Source organism: Egretta garzetta, unplaced genomic scaffold, assembly GCF_000687185.1.
Source record: "Egretta garzetta isolate BGI_Z169 unplaced genomic scaffold, ASM68718v1 scaffold293, whole genome shotgun sequence".
NCBI classification, from domain to species: domain Eukaryota; kingdom Metazoa; phylum Chordata; class Aves; order Pelecaniformes; family Ardeidae; genus Egretta; species Egretta garzetta.
The window spans coordinates 3,896,447-3,915,603 of NW_009259318.1; the positions used below are offsets into that span (position 1 = coordinate 3,896,447).

Sequence of the window (19,157 nt, forward strand, 5' to 3'; positions counted from 1 at the left end):
GGGAAGAGGAGGGCAGGTGCGAGGGGCTGCTGGGTGGTTTCCCGAGGGAGTGGGAAGCCCAGCACTGCTCCTCTTGCAGGTACTCCCACATCGCCGCATCCTGGTGTTTCCTGAACTGCTGGGGAAAAGAGCTGGCATCAGTTAAACTCGAGTCATTGAACAGGAAATATGCGTTCCTTCAGATTTTGAAGAAGGAGGGGAAGAGATACCGATTATCATCTCCATTGGCATCTCTCTTTCTCCTTAAATGAGGCAAAAAAACGCTCAGAAGTCAAAAGTTAGCCAGAATTATGGGCTTGTCATAAAGCCAGAATCTGAGGGGAAGTTCTTTGGTGACTGCCACCAGGTAAGGAAGAGTCGCTCTTGTTTTTTCTAGGTCTCTGTAGAAAACAGGGCTGGCTGTCAGCACAGGGGGCATGGGAAAGGCAGAGCTGGGTTTGCTGCCGCTTTAGGATCCTTGGCTCCTTCTACTGCATGAGTATTTTTTCCTCTTCTTGTTTGATGTTTGAATCATCCTTCAGCTTTAGATGGCTCCAAAATGAGAGGACAAGAAAGACAGACTGGAGACTTAATCCTCATGTCCCAATTGTTCATTTCTTTGAGTTAATTTTATGTTGGTAATAAAATCTATGTCTTTCCATAACTGTGAAAGACAACGGGCAAACCACTTGTAGAGCTAAGAGGTCTTGGTGATTCAGATTCATCATTTACTGCAGGACTGCTCCAACATTTGTTTCCAATTTACCTGGCATTTGTCTTGCCATCGTGCAGAATGAGCTGCTGTTGCTGTAAGCGGGTACTTGGTGGATTTGGTCTCCTGGATCCGGCACACTGCTGGGAGACAACTCGAAGTCCTGAAAAAGACTGCTTCAGCGAGAAGGGTTTGGGTTGGTTTTGTGTTTTGTTTTTGGCAAGATGCTCCTCTTTATTGCATAGCTACATGAGACTACTTCATCTTTGAAATGATCCCTGGCCACTTCTATTCCTCTGTTATTTTGTGACATGGAAGAGTTGGGGGGAAAATAAAAAAGGGCCGTAAGCAAGGATCGTATTAAATATGAAGATCCCTTCATTCTGCCCAAAGGTGCTTTGCTACTTGGAAGTCTAAAAGCCCTGAGAAGGAATGGAATTGCACATGCAGCATCAAGACGTAAGAATCTGCGCCTCTCCCTCTGTTACTGCTGCATTGCAACTGCGATGTTAGTTTTATATTTAATAATTTTGACATTGGTTCCTTCCAGACAGAATAGGTTCAGTGATCTGATGTATCTTTTACATCTTTGTGGGTTTTTAATATATTTTATGTATATATAAAATATATATTTTTATATACCTAGAAGAGCTCGATACCCTATTTGTAATTGCAGTTGCCTCCACTTGTTTTCACTGCAATTTTTTCAGGAAACACCACAAATACTGGATTTTGGGGGGGGGTGGTATATTTTTATTTTGGTATGTGCACAAAGAAGCTGAAGTTCATCCTTCTTGGGAACAACTACAGCAAAATACTCAACATTGCAATAGCCGTGAGAGCGCCAATCTTCACCCATCCTTGGGCTGCTGGAAAGAGGGACCCTGAGGCCAGAAGGTAATTAGCCGACTTTGTTTTGAGCTGAGATGCTTGATAATGTCTGTACTAAATCCTCATGAACGAACTGCAAACTCACAGGCATAGTATTAGCAACAAATTTGTTCCCATAGTGGTTTTCGTCTTGCTTTGCTTGGGTCACTATCTGGAAGTAAAACAATATGATACTTTCCAACCCTTTCTTTTGAAAGAACACCAGTAGTGGTGGGGCAAGCAGGTCTTTTAATGCTGGAAATTACAGTGTTTTGCAGGTTTCCCTGCTCCTCTTCCCCATGTGAGAGTCCCTGGTGTACATACCCACGGGGATGGATCTGTGTATTTTCCTAGGCTTTGTCCCATGGTCTGTCCAAGCAGGAGGAGAGAAGGTGGCGTCAACGCGCAACTGCCCACTTGCTTTTCATGCTGCTGGGGTTACAAAACCCCAGTGCCCGGGAGGGGATGCTGAGCATCGCCCTTCAAGGGCCCAGGGCTAAGCAAAGAGGATAAGCAGTTTGCTCAGTAGCACTTGAGGGACCGGGGAGAAGAAAGTTATCCCAGGCCCCCCCACTTGGAGCAAAGTACCATTTATGAATCTTAAAACCTTTTTCAAAAGCAGAAAGTAAGAAGAAAACTTAGCCTTCAAAGTGCTCGTGAGTCACTCCCCTTCAAAGCATTTCCATGGATTTCTTGAAGTTTCTTTCCAGTGTGTATTCCAAACGTTTTTGTGGGGATGATAAATCCTTCCTGTCTCACATTTAATTTTGGTCCATCAAACTGGCTCTCATTTTGGTTTTTCTTCTGGCACTAAAGGCTAATTTGCCTCCTTTAATTGGATGCAGACACTGCGTCTAACATGACAGGCACTACCCACTCAATAATGGGATATTGTCTTTCCTACCTCCTACTTGCCTTAATTAAAAGCAGAGGGCTGACCCCAGCGCTGAACTCTGCCCCGTGCCTCGCTAATACTTTTACACGTCGCTTCACACTAAGGCTTGGCGGAGCACATGCAATCTCCTGGCTCGCCGGCGTCGCTTGCTTGCTTATTACTGTTTTAAGGGCGAGTTTCACTTCGTCGGCGGGCGGCTCCTCCTTGCGTGGGCAGGGCTGGCCCACCAACCCCTCTGCTCCTCACCTGCTGGGATGCGGTGAGGGAAGAGGGAGCCGGTGCGTGGGGTGGTACCGCTGGGCACAGCCGCGGAAAAGAGGAGCAGATTTGGGCCGGGTGAATGTTGTCATGGGCCCATGCATTTTGTAGCTGCGCCGCCTCCTGCATGACCTCCTCCGGCTTGTGTGTTCTGCCCTTCGCATGGGCAGAAATCCATTTTCAGGGATGACCCAGGATCTAATAGATATTCTGAGGTCTATTAGATATCCAGCCTGGGTTTCAGGCATTTTAATGTCCAGGTTTTTTAACTTGTGTCCTCTTATGGCTAAATCTAGGACTTCACCGTGGGCGCTTATGAACCTGCACAAGACCCCTCTCGGTCAGCAACCTTGCAAGGTTCCTCTGTGAGCTGGGAGGGTACGCCAAGAGCTACCCCGGACTGGCCATGGTGCAAATGGAGCAACTTACATCCCACTCGCCCGAGTACCCCAAACTGGGATACAGACGGATGCCTTTATACGGACAGATGCTAACCAGGAGGCAGCAAGGGGCTGAAGGGGGGCAGTCTCTGCACAACAGGTAAAAGAAGTGGGATGGGTTATGTAGGGGTGGTGGTGAATGCTCCCCCCCTCCTGCAGAAAGGGCTGAGCTTTCCTTGTGTGAGCGCTGGCTTGGGAAGAACCACATGGAAATCATCGGTCTGCGCAGCCTGTTTGCACTGTGTGGTTCTGTTGTAATTACTTCTACAGAGCAGCATTTTTTCTTAGTGTCCAGCTCCTGGAGAGGGTGGGCTCGGAGACTTCAGCCTTCCATTAAAAGCCTTTGCTCTCCCACTTCTGGAGGGAAAATAACCAAGCGATCTGCATTTACCTGAAAGGATAAAATACAGAAGGCAAATATGACACCCAGCCTCCACAACAATTTTGAAAACCCCAGAACACCACCCAAGGGGGTTAATCTTTCAGGGTTTTTCTGGGAGAGGTTGAGGTGCTCACTCAGGGCTTTTTGATGTTGGGGTTGGCAAGGCAAAGCACAAGACTTGGCTGCCATTAACAGCCTTCCATAGCTTTGCCAGAGGTCAGTTGCAAGGTCACCCTCACCTTTTCTCTGATGCTTAACATGATGATAATTATGCCTGAAGAAATTCCCGTATCCGCCACCCCACAGCAAATTTTTGTAACCCAGGTGCTCACAGGAAGGCACCTTTCCCAAGATCCAAAGCCAAGCCAGCTGAAGCCAGGCACGCATAGCTACTTCAAATACAGAGCGTGTGTGTAGTCTTCCTCTATCCTGGTACGGTTCATACCCCTGCCTCTGGCTGCTCCTAGAGCCTTGACCCACCAAAAGATTTTAATTTCACTACAGGCACCTACAGCGAATATTTAGGTGCCGCTGGCATCACCAAGGCCTTCCTTCAGGCCTTGCTTAACAAAAATAGTCCCATACTTGCCTGCATTTCTGCCACCAGACAGGAGCAGAGCCCTCAGTCTGAGCGGTGAGGAGCTGCTCGGTATAGGCTGTCCTCTTGCCTGTTTGGCAAACAGGACCAATCTAGCAGATGCTTCCCTGGATATATCATTTCAGGTTGGGGGGAAACAGAGGCTAATGCTGGTGGTATTATCCACGTGGTAGTATTATCCATATCAATGGAGGTTAGAGCAGCTCGCTGGTGTGTAAGAAAATCCAGGTTCAGATCTCTAGGGAAGATAACATAAGCATAACCCAAATTTTCCATTGCAGTGCTGCGTGTAATGAATATTTAAAGCAGAATCACTGCAGTGGCAGAGAGAAAGTTCCACTTTGGGTGTTTAACTTCTAAAATCTGAACTCCCCTCTCCCTCCAGCATCCAGTGATGAACTCAGTTGGTTTGCCTCTTAGCATGCTAGCTTTGGCTGGGAAGCATCTGAGCTTCCCCTTAGAGAAAAGAGCCATGTTTGGCATGGATCTGCCAAAAGTGCCCCTGTGGTAGAATGACGAGGGGAAGACTATCATGATAGTCAGCATAGAGATTGTATCAGTCAGCAAAGATGCTGACTCCAGCAAGAAATCTTTTTGCAACCCATCTTTGCTACCACCCCAGGCAGGAAAATGCATCATCTCTGCATCTGCACAGGGAAAAGATTTGGGCTTTGGCTGCAGCAGACGTGCAGCAAAGTGAGTCATGGGACACCAGAGAAACCTTCTCTGTGGGTCGACTAGGGTGGATCGCAGTAGCACCAATCCCAGAACATCTCTTTACTCCACCCCACAACCTCCTGGGCTGGGTATCATGCAACGGAGCTAGAATTTCTGTCTCACTTCTGGGGTTTACACCATCCCTGGCAAGAGCATCTCAGCTGCAGATAACAACCAAGGCAGGCAATCAGCTGTAACGTTTGCTGCTTGGTTCTCACCCTCCACTCACACTACACCACCTCGGCTGTGAACTTTTCACCCTGAACTTGTTCCAGATTGTGAGCCTCCGCAGCAGACAAAGTCATAGGAAGTAAATCCACTTTTCAGACAATGCTGTCTATTGAGCTATTCCCCTCGGTGCTCCGCTGCAATTCGCTTGCTGTCCACCTGCTGCTTTTCTGTCTCCTCACATGTGTGCATGGGTACTCGCAGCACGCTACTCACCCATGGGAAGGAGAGAAAGGCAAAGCAGCTTAAAAAGAGGGAGGCCATGCAATGCCCTGAGAAGACCCAAGGATGCCTCCCTATGCCTCATCAGCCTGTTGGAGAAACACCGGATTTGCCAGCATTTCCTGAGAGCTGAAAGAAATCTGGCCCTCTGAGAGCTGAAGCAAAGGTAAGTAACAGACAAGTAAAATGTTTGGGTTTGGGCGAAGGCTCCAGACCATTTTCTACTATTTCTACCCCCTGCTTACTCACTGGAGTGAGAGACGCTGCGGCCGCGAGCCAGAGCAGAGCTCCTTTGCGCAACACGTGTGCATGTGGAGAGCGGGATCCTCTTTCCTGATGCCTGTAGTCGCTCCAGGGAATGGCAGCCGGGGCAGGTCCCACTCGCTGCTGGAGTCCCGGCTCTCGGAGGGTGACGTTAGGCTGGGACGGCAGCTCCCGGGTGCTAACACGGGCTGCCCCCATGGACTGGCTCCCTTTAACGCAGTGCAGAAGGCAGCCGCAGGATGCTGCTGGCGTCCTTTAAATCCCAGCATCACCCGCGCAGGGCTAAACTCTGTTGTTGCAACCTTAACACAGGGTGAAGTCAGATCATTTTGAAATCAAACTTGCCGATGTAACAAATAGCATGTTGCTGACCTGGCTACAGATAGCATAAGAAAAATCCCAAGCGACACTTCTTGGTTTAACAGTAAACCTCTCTATCTTTTACAGTAAGACCCCAATTTGTCAGCAGAGGGTCCTACAGCTAAGCACAGGCAATGATGTCTTGTGAGAGATTAACCTGAAATGAAGGCATGGCCAGTCCCCCTCCCTCACAACATCCCTTCCGCTTCCATACACACCCAAAACGCACGCATTTCTCTGCTGCTAGTTTAGTCATCACAGAATAAAAAAAGACAGCAAGACGAAGACCAACTGAGCCAGTAGTAGAGCTTTGTTAATTCATGCCAGGCAGCAGCAGTGGCAACAGCTTGGTGCTCAGCCTTGCTGACTGCTCTTAGAATAAACCAAAGCCGTCGTTCCAGTAAGGAGGTTACCACAGATCCCTGCCATAAAAGGAGTAGATTGCTATTAAAATCTCACTGATGCGGATGACAAATGTAAGAATGACTAAATAAGAAACAGCTCACTTGGCTGATTTCCTATGCTGGCCCCTACTGTTACTGAAAAAAATCTCTCTTAACAACCCAGAGAAAAATAAAACCCAGCTGAATATCTTTTCTTAGATGGCGAGTTTTCGCATTCCCATTCAAGACGGTCTGTTTTGCTGTTGGCCCCACTCTTGGCATGAAACTGGCCCTGAGGTACCAAACCAGGGATGAGGGACAAGTGCAGGTTTAGGGCTGCTAAACCTTCAGCTGGAAAACCACACTCACAAACTCAGAATTTGCACCTTGCTAAATAGCAGGCTGTTATTCAAGCAGAGAAAATTTAAAAAGTGATTTCCATAAGCTAGCGCCCAACTAATGGCGAACTGGTGTAGGCTAGCAGACTGAGTCTAGTCTTATACTAAAATGGAATCAGATACAGCTCTTCAGAGCCAAGATCTAGCAAACAAGCCTGCTTTAGAAACCAATCAAACTTATAATAAAGCAACAGCCTCCAATGTGTGGGAGGGTACAACGCCTCACAATTTTTTTTTTCCATAGGAAAAAGATGTTGGAGAAAGAGACAGGAGGAGAAGAACGACATTTTGAACTTCTGAGTAAGTTCTTGCCTCTCCCCCACAAATCATCCCCCTTTGGGGATATCTGATGTGATTAGAAAGAGTGGATGTTCTTAAAAACTAAGGGAATCTTAGATTTACAGTCTAGAGATATATGAAGTATTTCCCAACTCCTTTGAGGAAGGGAAGCAAAGGTTCCACCTTCTCCATCTTTTGTTTCACACATATGTGTCCAAACAGAGGCAGAGTTTGAGTTGAAAGTTTAAGGTTTATTAGAAAAATACTTCACCTTTGATAGCAGTGTGCATTTTAGACATCCAGTTAAAATGCTTTTTATTACTTTCATTCATATTCACGATTTGTTAACAACTTCTTCACACAGTCTTTGTAGTTAACATACACACAGAAGGAGCACCCGTGATGGAAGGGTATCTTACTGAGAGGCAGAGACCCTTTTCAGGAAAAATTACCTGTTTGTACTGGAAAGTCACAGAGGCGATGCCACAGCTTTGCAGATTCGGCAGATGTCCTGAGGTCCCTCTTTCTTCACTGGGGATTTGTGGGGGATGGAAATCCAAAAGTCATCAACTAAATGTGCCACAAACCAAGCCTCAAAATCATGAATAGTTTCACTGGCATCCGCCTCTACCTTAAATGATGCACTGTTATTCCTTCTGCTGCCACACATCCAGATTCAAGAACTCAAGTCAGATCGCTTGTTTTCAGTGGCTGAAGGGCCAGTTCAGCTTATGGAGAAATCCCTGAGATTACACGTAGCATTGAGCTGCTTTTGAATAAGGAAGAAAAGCGATGCAGTAGAGTAAGTTTTAAATTTCTTGCATTACAAAGCTCTCAGAATGTTTGTATCTTCCACACTAGTGGACCAAATGATGCTGTATTATGCTACGCTTTGAAGGGGTTTAAAACAGAAGAGTTCAAATTAAAGGCATCTCTAGGTAGATCAAGTCTATTTTCTTGGGGGAATGGGGAAGGCACTGGAGTAAAAAGCCGTTACTGACCTTACTCAGTCCCTTTCAGAAGTATAAAATGACATCAACACTTCAGAGAATCTAATCAGAGAAGGAGCAGGGGGGAGAGAGGGAACCAGTAGCAGTGCATAGGTATGTCTTCTAACAAGGGACTGTGGAACTGGTAACAGATGGTGCCACTATGAACCACACAAAGCTGGCAGCGCTCGTCTCGCGTGGTTGATGGTTGATCAGAGTCCAGTGGTTCTCGATTGCATACTTTGATATGTTCCTCCAGTTTGCACTTTAACATCTACCCATAGGAGTAGTGGCAAGCATCTCTACTCAGAAAGGTACCTAAAATCACTACCTGTGGGGCTGAATGCTCCAGGGGAATTGGAAGTGCCTTCATATCCACAGAACACTTCTACATCAACTGTAAGTAAGCGCAGTTGTACCCATCGGAGTTATCCATGCAACACTTGAAATTTCCATGGAAAAAATAAAAGTACATAGCCATGAAGCATTCTGGCATTAGACTGCGGTAAGATCCTGCATGTTCCTTAACTGAAGGCTCCTGCACCCTGAAGAATGAATTCGGTCATGATTACTCTACTTCTTCCTGATCCAGTGAAGCCAAAGCCTTTTCCTGTAACACAGAAAGAAAACTTACAGTTATAAAAGCAATGAGGACTTTCATCCTAATTTCAACCCTGCTTGAAGTTAGTCAGTAGGTTTGCCAGTAGGATTTCCTGACCTCACATGCTGTCTATTCCAATGGATGCAGGCTGTACAGCTGCTGAATGTTTCCATTCATTTCATGAAGCACAAACGGATTAGGATCTCCGATGCAAGTGCCTCCCAGCAAATCCAGGTAAATGAGCTGCAAAAGGCAGCAGCTCAGCACCACTGCTGGTGAAAGAGCACCTTGCACAACTGACTTTGAAAGAGGGCTATGAAGATAAACAGATGCCTCTGTGTACAGGCAAAGTGGAAGCATACCACGCCGTAAGGGCGGACTGAATGAACTGCTGTCCCCAGAACCTGCCAACAGCACACTTCTAGGGAGAAGTATTAGGGCAAGTGTGAAGTTTCCTGGTGGTTCTCCCAGCCTTCAGCTATTTGTGGTGAAGAGACTGCCTGCGCCAGGAATCGTGTTTTATACTTTACAACCCTCCATGAATGTCTCCTACTGATTTTTGGACCTATGTAAATAAAAAACTTGCAGCATAGAAGATGTCTTGTAGCAAGTAATTCCACAGCTGGAGTCCCCGCTGTGTTAAAGTATATGCAGTTGGGTTTGGTTTGCATCTGGTCCATGTTAGTTCCATGAAAGTGTGCTGCTTTGAGGTGACTTAGGCTATGCAGAAGTCAAGGGAGGCAAAACGCGTACCCAGCCACCCTGGTCCTGAATCCATGGCTTGAAGTGTTCTCTGAGGTACTTTAACCCAAAGCCCAAGACCAGGTTCATAGGATGGGTGTCCACAGCAGTAAGTCTGGTGGCAACTTCCATTGTAAAGGCAACTTTCGTGCATTGTACTTGGTCTCTTGGCTTGTTTGTTGAATCTGCTGAGACATCCTCCAGGACCAAATCAGTGATCCTCTTGAAGAAGGTGTAGGACAGCATGTCTTTAAAATCCTGATACAAAATCCTGTCCTTTTTGATCTGAAAATAAGAATACGGATTGGTTAAACTGAGCCACTCTTGTTGGAATTGCTTGCCCCATCTCAGTGGGAAAGGAGAGCATCTTTAAGTAATATAGTCTAATCGTGGTGGTGAATGCAAGAGATGACAGACAAAGCCCACACCTTGGTGCAAAGCTGCTCAGGCGCTGGAGGTGGTTCTATGGTTTTTTCTCTAAAAAAATCTTCAGTTTTTTTGCATTTGAATGAGAGAAGCAGAGAGAGAGAAAGCAAAACAAGTATGACACCGATATCAGAGTAAAGGCAGGGTTATGAGAGGTGCTGGCAACAGCTGCCATGCTAAACTCCTTTTGCTCAGTCACGGTCTTTGTGATGCTTCTTACTGTACTTGGCTACCTCTCTGCTGCAAGAGTGGAGCGTGTCCTCCACGTGGGAGCATACCTTTATAGGTAGGGGGCAGCTAAAGGAGGAATTAAAGGGAACAAGTACCTATATTTTTAATAAACATCCACTCCAACTAATGGACTTGTATGAGGGTTCTTCTATAGCTTTTGGGCAGGGCTATCAAATTGCACTCAGAAGATTTATTTCCCTTCAGCAGCTCTCAAAGCTGTGGAGGGGTCTGGAGCACAAGTCTTACGAGGAGTGGCTGAGGGAACTGGGGTTGTTTAATCTGGAGAAGAGGAGGCTGAGGGGAGACTTTATCACCCTCTACAACTGCCTGAAAGGAGGCTGTAGCGAGGTGGGGGTCGGCCTCTTCTCCCTGATAACAGGCAATAGGACGAGGGGAAATGGTCTGAAGTTGCGCCACGGCAGGTTTAGGTTGGACATTAGGAAAAATTTCTTCACAGAAAGGGTTGTTAAGCATTGGAATGGGCTGCTCGGGAAAGTGGTCAAGTCCCCATCCATGGAGGTATTTAAGAGACGGGCAGACGAAGTGCTTAGGGACATGGTTTAGTGGTGGGATGGCAGTGTTAGGTTAATGGTTGGACTTGATGATCTTAAAGGTCTTTTCCAACCTAAACAATTCTATGATTCTATGAGTTTCTGTCCCTCCACTGGGAACAACTTGTATGACAAATCTAATGCAAACACAAGAGTTTCTCAGAGTCAGTCGAGTGCTCAACTTCCTGTGAAATTCAACGGGAATGAGGCAAGTGACTCCTCTTTGAAATGCACAACATGTTTGTTGCCTTCTTCCCACACCCCAAGAGAGATCTCTGCTAGTCCTTTGGTCTTAAGAATGATTTCAGGATGAATGGCGAAGGTTTCAGAAAGCCCTAGATGGAGAAAGGGAAGTTCAGGATAGAGACAAGAGCGCACTAGGTTACACAGCATGCCGTCCGAAGAGACGGGTCACGTCTCACGCTCTAGCCTGTGTAGCTCCTGAAAAGAGGAGGACTTGACTTACCTTTTTTTCTAGTTGGTCTCCTGATTGTCTTAACAGTGAAACTATTGTTTGTATTATCTTTTCTTCATCTGTTAAAGAAAAGAGAAACATCGATATTGGATCCAGACAGCAAACTGTGGTGAAAGCCTCTGTCACTTAATCATGAAAACAGCTGCTAGTTTGTGGCAAATTCACTGAGTTGTGTATCCAGGCTTTAAGCTGAAGCTCACTGTTCTAGTCTGTGTGGAGTAAGCAATGGTATTTCTCCATCTGCCCGATGTTCTGCTCCAGTTAAGAATCTGGGAAAGAGCAAGGGTTTTAACATGCCACTGCCAGCCCTTTGGGCTTTGAGGTATGTCTGATAACGAGCCAGAACAAAAGAGCAGCTAGTGGAAGCCCACGAAAATGGACTTAAAATTATGGAAAAAAAAATCCTCTCATCATTACCAATTATACCTTCTGCAACTTATTAGGACAAACTCTGGGTTTGACGGATTAAAGAAAATGCAAGTATGGCAGGATCCCTCTTGTAACCAGAAATCCCTAGAAAGCTTGCATTAAAACTAAATCTCTTCAGATGTCATGGAAGACAAGCAGTTCAGACTTAAAACAGAGATTGTTGAGCAGTGGTGTCCTGTCACCGAAGAGGGATTGACCAAGACATTATTGCCCCAAAGACTGGTCTTTGGCCTTACGGCCCCTGTGTGTTAATCTTCCCCCAGCCCTGCCACTCCCACCGCTGCTCTGTCACTATACCCTTGCTTTGCCCTCATCCTCCTTTTCTCATGTGGATCCAATCCTTGGATTTTCAAGGATGCTCCCTTTAATTGCAGTAGCAGGCAGGACTTGTTAGAGTACTGCTAGAGCAGTCCCTGAAATCATAGAATCATAGAATCATTTGGTCGGAAAAGACCTTTAAGATCATTGAGTCCAACTGGACCTGTCCACTACTACTTGTCCACCCGTCTTTTGAATACCTCCAGGGATGGGGACTCAACCATGTCCCTGGGTAGCCCATTCCAGTTTCTGATAACTCTTTCAGTGAAGAAATTTTTCCTAATATCTAATCTAAACCTCCTCTGGTGCAACTTGAGGTCATTTCCTCTCATCCTATCACTTGATACTCGGGAGAAGAGACCAACACCCACCTCACTACAACCTCCTTTCAGGCAGTTGTAGAGGGTGATAAGGTCTCCCCTCAGCCTCCTCTTCTCCAGGCTAAACAACCCCAGTTCCCTCAGCCACTCCACAGGACTTGTGCTCCAGACCCTTCATCAGCTTCGTTGCCCTTCTCTGGACATGCTCCAGCGCCTCAATGTCTTTCTTGTAGTGAGGGGCCCCAAATGGAACACATAGAAATGTGGGCAACAAGAGCAAGAACCAGCAGAGCAAACTGCCTTCTTCACAGCGTCTTGCTGCAAAAGCCCTGAGTGCTTCACCACGTCTAGTGAAAGTGCCTCAGCGTGCAATCCCAACCTGAGATACTGTCTGTGAGCATGAAATTCTTCACCCTTACCATGTTCTTTGCCCTCAGTTCCATCAGTAGGATCACTGTCATCTTGTTCCTGGCACGAGGCACGACACATTATCTGGAATGACGCATCTGAAGGAGATTCCTGGGATTTGGAAGTAACAAGCTTGGCAAGTTTGTCTGCAATGTGGTTGACATCTGCTGTTTCACCTGATTGTGAAGGAGGGTGGGAAATAAAGAAGGCGGTTAATCTCTCCAGGACATAATTTAGCCATTTACTCATTTACATGCCCCCCGAGGTGCAACCCCTCTCTAGTATTTGAGCAGCAGGTAACTATGCAGAGGCCATACAGAAGCAAGTGTGAGTGTTGCTCGCTGGCGTACATCCTTGCAAGCCAGAATCACGCCGTTTATTAAGAAATGTGAGAGTACTGCTCTATAGGAACGTGAATCTTAGACCTTACTGTGAGAGTGGTGTTGCCCATGATTAATTCACCTACAGGTCCAGATTCAGAAAAGATGGTCTATTTAACTGCTCTTTCCTTGTTCTCACAGGCTAATCCTGAGCAAAGGAGCAGCAGACTTCACTTCAGAGGCACCTCTAGCACAAAAGCTTCTCATGCCCTTGACACTGTGGTATTAAGCAGAGACAAATACTGGCAGGATTCAGTGACCAGACTGGCTTTATGCTGTAATGACCCTACTCAGGACCCTGACCAGCTGAAGGCATCGCTCAGTGAGGGGACACCAGTGGGGATCCTGCTATATCAAAAAGAAGAGGAGGAGCTGTTGCAAGGTTTGTTTCGTCTAAAAGGTGTCCTGACAGAATGGACTGGCCAAGCTTGCAGTGCAGCTGCTAGCGGTTTAAATGATAAATAATAATAATGTTTTAGGAATTGGTCCAGCAATCTGCGAAAGGGAAGGTAAAGCCTGGATTTGAAGCCAAGCAGGATCCCCAGGGAGGTTGATGCCTAGCACAGGGAGGTTTTACCTTGAGGCCATGCTGCCACCGATGCTACAGGGAACATGGTGATATATTGGCAGGGCCATCAAGTGATTGCACCCAAGCTCTCAAGCACTTTCCTTGGCAATGTGAAAATAAAATGGACATAAACATGGATATCTGGATGCAGACACGTGTCCCTGGCAACCAAACAGTAGAATGTTATAGTTTTTCCCCCTGAGCAGAAGGCACTGGGCTGAGGCAGGGACCTTTTCTTGAGAGACAGAGCTGGATCTGGCAGCAGGGGGAGTTACGGGCTTGGTGGGTAGGAGCTGGCCCAGGACAGTTAAACTCATCAGGGATGAGGCATTAGCCTCAAGAAGTCAGTGATGGATAATTTTTAGAAATATCTTTAAAGGCAGTGAAAGGGGAGAGCAATCACTGTGATACCAATGGTGTCAAGCTGGGACAAATTAAACAAACAACCCCCTACCCTATGTATATGAAAACAATATGGCAACCTATCAGATACTGTATATGGCAATTTAATGGGGATACCTCAGCCTCCTCTCTCAGTCTTGTACGAGAAGTTAAGGTATTAGTTATTATCCAGAGCAGAAAAGGTAAAAACTCATTGCCTGCAGTGTAGCACCTGATGTGGGGCTGGCTTTGGGGGCTGGGGTACAAGATGTTTGTTTGTGTGGATGGGATCCCTGGATGTTCTTCCAACACGTGGGAGGGCAGGTTCAGACTTAATATAATAACAACGTGTAAAGGAGACTTAGGTAACTCTGGAAGACTCTTTCCATTTAAGATACACGGTAGGGTTATGAGAGGTGGCCGAGAGACACAGGCTGCTCTGTGCTTGAGGTTGGTCACTGCCAACTGCTTGGCACCAGTGTTTCAAGCAGAATCTAGCACCTCTGTCTTTAGCGTGAAATATTTATTGCATGATAAAGCTCCTTGAACGGGCCTTCAGGCAACTTCTCTTCCTTGATTTTAGTGTGGAGGTCTTCAGCCTGACCAGGTATGAAAAAGAAAAAGCCAATGCTCAGAAAAAAAAACCCACCTGTGCAATTGCTCAGAAAAAAAACCAACCCCTGCTATTATACAATACTTAACCACCATACGATGGAAAACAGAAAAAGCAGTCACAAGCATGAATCTTGTGTGTGCAAGCACTACTGAAGATCTGGCAGATTGACCAAAAAGTGAAAGTGACCAAAAAATGAAAGAAACCACCTCCTTCCTCCTGCCTTGCACAGGGCACCAGCCATTTAAGCTATTTAGAGAGAGATTTTAAAACAAACAGCAAAAGCAAAGAACTAAGACGTACTTGTCTGATGCTGAGAACTCCCTTCTTGAGGGCTCGCAGATTGTGCCATGTGATCTTGGTGCAATGACAGCTCTGGGGGCTCTTCCAGCTCTGCTCTGCTGCAGACCAAAGGTAGACAATATCCTGGCAAAAATGCCCTTTTCAGTTGCTTTTTGTCCCCCTGTTTCATCACGGGACCCTCTGAAACTATTCTCCAGCTTGGTCCAGCTTTATTCCTTTGATGCTCAGTCTTTACTTTTCTCCCAATTAAGGATGATGATTTCTGCTCATTAGCCTTGTTTTTCAGAAGTTTCCCGTATTTACTGACAGACAACCGCCGCTGGGCATAGGCCATTAGGATCTTGTATTCTATGCTGTCTCGCTCATCATCTTCCAGCATTATTTCTTCCATACTGACATCATTTGGCGAAGACATCATGGCTCCTGCAAGAACATACTCTTAGTTTTAATGGCTTAGGGAACAGCCCATTTTTCATGAATACCAACCAGTACTTGACATTTCTACAGAACATTTCACCAAACACCTTACAAACCTCAGTTGTGGTGTGGTTAAGAATACTGCAGTACCCGGGAGCCAGAGAAGCACCGTTTTCTAGAAAAAGAATCCTGTTACTGACAAATACCTCAGGTGGCAATCAAGGCCATCAAAGAGCAGGAACAAAAAACCTAATACATTGCTCTTAACTGCATTTCGTGGCTTAGACAAGAAAAATTAGGAAATGCAAGGAGTATTCAGTGGTTGCAGTGCAGGAAAAGAGGAAAGCCCATAACAATAGTAACTGATACTTGGGATGGAACCAAAAACAATTTATCAAAGCACTGCAAAGAGCCTACACTGTGGCTCAAATGAGCAAGCACCTAAATACTTGCACTTTCAGAGGAAGTTTTGACAAATTCAGGTCCTGAGCACTCTAGGTAAGAAAGCAAACAAGAACTAGCCCAAACATTAGGAAAAATTGTGATATTTACCTATCATAATGTTCTCAACTGTCCTTTCACTTTTGGGGACCTGAGTCAACAATCTTGTGTGTTTGACTGCATGCAAGGGATGGTGTGGTGGCACTTATCTAGTGTAACTTGCTCCCACCCAAATAAACATACCAATCCCACAGCACACATATGCCACCCAGCCTCCCAGAAGCCAGAGCAACGAGAGGACGAAATGGGAGTGATGAGCTGTGATGCAGCGACCTAACTGCTGTGATTTTTTTTATTCCTGGAAAAGTATCTTTTGCAGAGCCCAGGTGAGGTTTTAGGTGTTTGCACAGGCAGCCCTGACCACTGGCAGCAGGCTCTCTGCAACGCCTTTGCTCAGAGACCCATGCAAAGGCGAACAAAACCCTGCACGTATCCAGAAGCTGTCATAGAATCATAGAATGTTTTGGGTTGGAAGGGACCCCTAGAGGTCATCCAGTCCAACCCCCCTGCAGGAGCAGGGACACCGCTAACTAGATCAGGTTGCTCAGAGCCCCGTCCAACCTGGCCTTGAATGTTTCCAGGGATGGGGCCTCCACCACCTCTCTGGGCAACCTGTTCCAGTGTTTCACCACCCTCATTGTAAAAAATTTCTTCCTTATATCCAGTCTAAACCTACCCTGTTTTAGTCTAAAGCCATTACCCCTTGTCTTGTCACAGCTGTCTCTACTAAAAAGATTTTCCCCATCTTTCCTATAGGCCCCCCTTAAGTACTGAAAGGCTGCAATCAGGTCTCCTTGCAGCCTTCTCTTCTCCAGGCTGAACAACCCCAACTCTCTCAGCCTGTTCTCATAGGAGAGGTGCTCCAGCCCTCAGATCATTTCAGTAGCCCTCCTCTGGAACCGCTCCAACACTTCCATGTCCTTCTTGTGCTGAGGGCTCCAGAGCTGGATGCAGTACTCCAGGTCTAATACTGATTTACAACATGGACAGTTCCTTCAATACAACTTAAGATACTAATTTGTATCAAGTAATCTCTCAGAATTTTTATTTTATAGTTTCAATCTATGATGACAATATTCTCACTGAGTGGGAAGTCCTTGTTAGTTAAATAGACAGCCTGTGCTTACCTGTCTATCTAAGGTTCACCCAGGCCCACCTCTCCAGCCTGTCCAGGTCTCTCTGGATGACATCCCGTCCTTCTGGTGTGTCAACCGCACCACTCAGCTTGGTGTCATCCGCAAACTTGCTGAGGGTGCACTCGATCTCGCTGTCTAAGTCATTGATGAAAACATTAAACAGCACCGGTCCCAGTGCGGACCCCTGAGGGACACCACTTGTCACTGGTCTCCATCCAGACATTGAGCCATTGACCACTACCCTCTGGATGTGACCATCCAGCCAGTTCCTTATCCACTGAACAGTCCACCCATCAAATCCGTAGCTCTCCAATTTAGAGAGAAGGATGTTGTGGGGGACTGTGTCAAAGGCTTTGCAGAAGTCCAGATAGATGACGTCTGTTGATTTTTCTTTGTCCACTGTTGTTGTCACACCATCGTAGAAAGTCACTAGGTTCTTCAGGCAGGACTTGACCTTGGTGAAGCCATGCTGGCTATCTTGAATTATCTCCCTGGCCTCCATGTGCCTTAGCATAGCTTCTAGGAGGATCTGTTCCATGATCTTCCCAGGCACAGAGGGGAGGCTGACAGGTTGGTAGTTCCCAGGGTCTTCCTTTCTACCCTTTTTGAAAATGGGCACAATGTTTCCCTTTTTCCAGTCACCAGGGACTTCACTGTCACTGCCATGACTGTTACTGGGGTCTCTGTTGCTGCCAAGCCAAAATAGGAGGCTTCTGTCCCCACTGCCCTCTCTTAAACAAGTAGCAAATTCACTCGCACTATGCCCTCACCCTGACAGAAACAAGTTTAAGCTAATTTCTTCCTGTCTGGAGTATCACTCGGCTATTTGCGGCTTTGCGTAAGGCTATTGCGGGTACGTATCCAACAGGACGTTTAAATCCTAAGCATGGAGTCTCACATTTGGGAGTTAAACACACACCACACACCTGCTCCAAGTCCGAAGGAAAGTCAGTAGGAACAGGGTGCCTTGCTCCCCATGTATTTTTAACTTCTGCTGTTGGGATACAGGCAAGCTGTCCCTCCTAATTCATAACAACAGGGCAGCTGCTCTGGAGGAGGCAGCTTTCTAGAGCAGCCTTATTTTGCAGGGTTCTCCAGGCACAGCCATGGAATATGAAGGGACCTGGCTACCCTGTTTCTTCGTGGGTGCTGAGAGGCAAGGCTCGGAGGCAGGGTGACTGCCAGGCTGCACTTCAATTGCAGATCACCCATCTTTACTGTGCAAAGGTCTGAAGTTAGTAGCCGCTTCCTTCAAACTCCAGAAAACTACATGTTGTCACGTTCTGACCCATCTGTTACCCTAAAGCTTTCTTTTTCCTAAATATGAGGGTGAAATAAGTCATGTGTGATTGTATGAAGAGCCAGATCTTCATCTGGTGTAAACCATCCCAGTCCTATGAAAATCCACAGGAAGATACTGGCTCACCTTTAGCAAAAGCCTGGCTTTAAACTTCTGAACCCCTCTATTTGGAAAAGACGTCTCATCTCACATGCATCCCATTTCACTACTCTGGTATAAACGATACCATTTGTCTTCTGGATATAGGTGGTGTTAGAACTAACACACTTAAAGGGGGTTAATAAAAAAGTTGGAAGCAACTGATTAGTCAAAAAATATTTCCATGCCCCAGCAAGCTATGGAAAGAAACAAAGCTCAGCTGATTTGTAACCTTTTTTTCATTACTGCTGTAATTGTAAGATTTTTGGTTAAGTTTCACATTTGTAAGAAAAAAAAGTTTGTGGCACTCTGTGCTGTTTTGCCATGAGCTGCCAGAAGCAACCAATATAACAAAACTTAGATAAGCCACTTCCACCACGCTAAATTGGTTTGTGGTGGTGGTGTCGAGACAACAGAAGGGAAAAAAGGAACATATAAAAACCCAAACCCCTCCTTACCAAATGTATGAGCATCAGAAATACTCCAAACCCATGGCTTACATGTACTCCTAGTTCAGAATTGTCCTTACCGGGGAAGGCAATGAGGAAAGAAAAGGGGAAGAAGAAGGAGAGGAAGGAAGGGTAAGAAGAAAGGGGACGGGTTCAGAAGGAAGAAACCTGGAAGTGTCACATCGTAGGTCCAACGTGACAGTTCCTCTAACCTTGCACTGCTAAATGCATCTGTACAGCGCATAGGCTGCACCCCATTTTAGAGACTCTATCCTTCCCCCAAGAGAAAGGACTGTTCCAGATGCTGCTCTGGGATATCGCTGGCTTCCTCTTCCATTTTAGGACAGTCACTAAAGAAATGAGAATGGGAACAGTGTGATGAGGGGGGCGGGGTGGGAAATGGGGAAAAAAAGCCCAGCACAGTCACTCGTAGAGAAAGGAAAGACGACTTGTTTATCTCTCAGGGAGCTGCTATGTTAAGTCATTCCATGAGTGAG

General features: G+C 46.2%; 1 protein-coding gene across 1 annotated transcript; it reads right to left on the bottom strand.

Moving 5' to 3' along the window:
• Window positions 1–8,511: 8,511 nt before the first annotated feature.
• BCL2L14 (BCL2 like 14) lies at window positions 8,512–15,134 on the bottom strand. Its single transcript, XM_009636546.2, has 5 exons — window positions 14,720–15,134; window positions 12,486–12,650; window positions 10,991–11,058; window positions 9,329–9,601; window positions 8,512–8,584 (listed from the first exon to the last, which is right to left on the bottom strand). Exons 1-5 carry the CDS (start codon window positions 15,132–15,134, stop codon window positions 8,543–8,545), a joined length of 963 nt encoding a protein of 320 aa, XP_009634841.1. The 3' UTR covers window positions 8,512–8,542.
• Window positions 15,135–19,157: the final 4,023 nt, after the last annotated feature.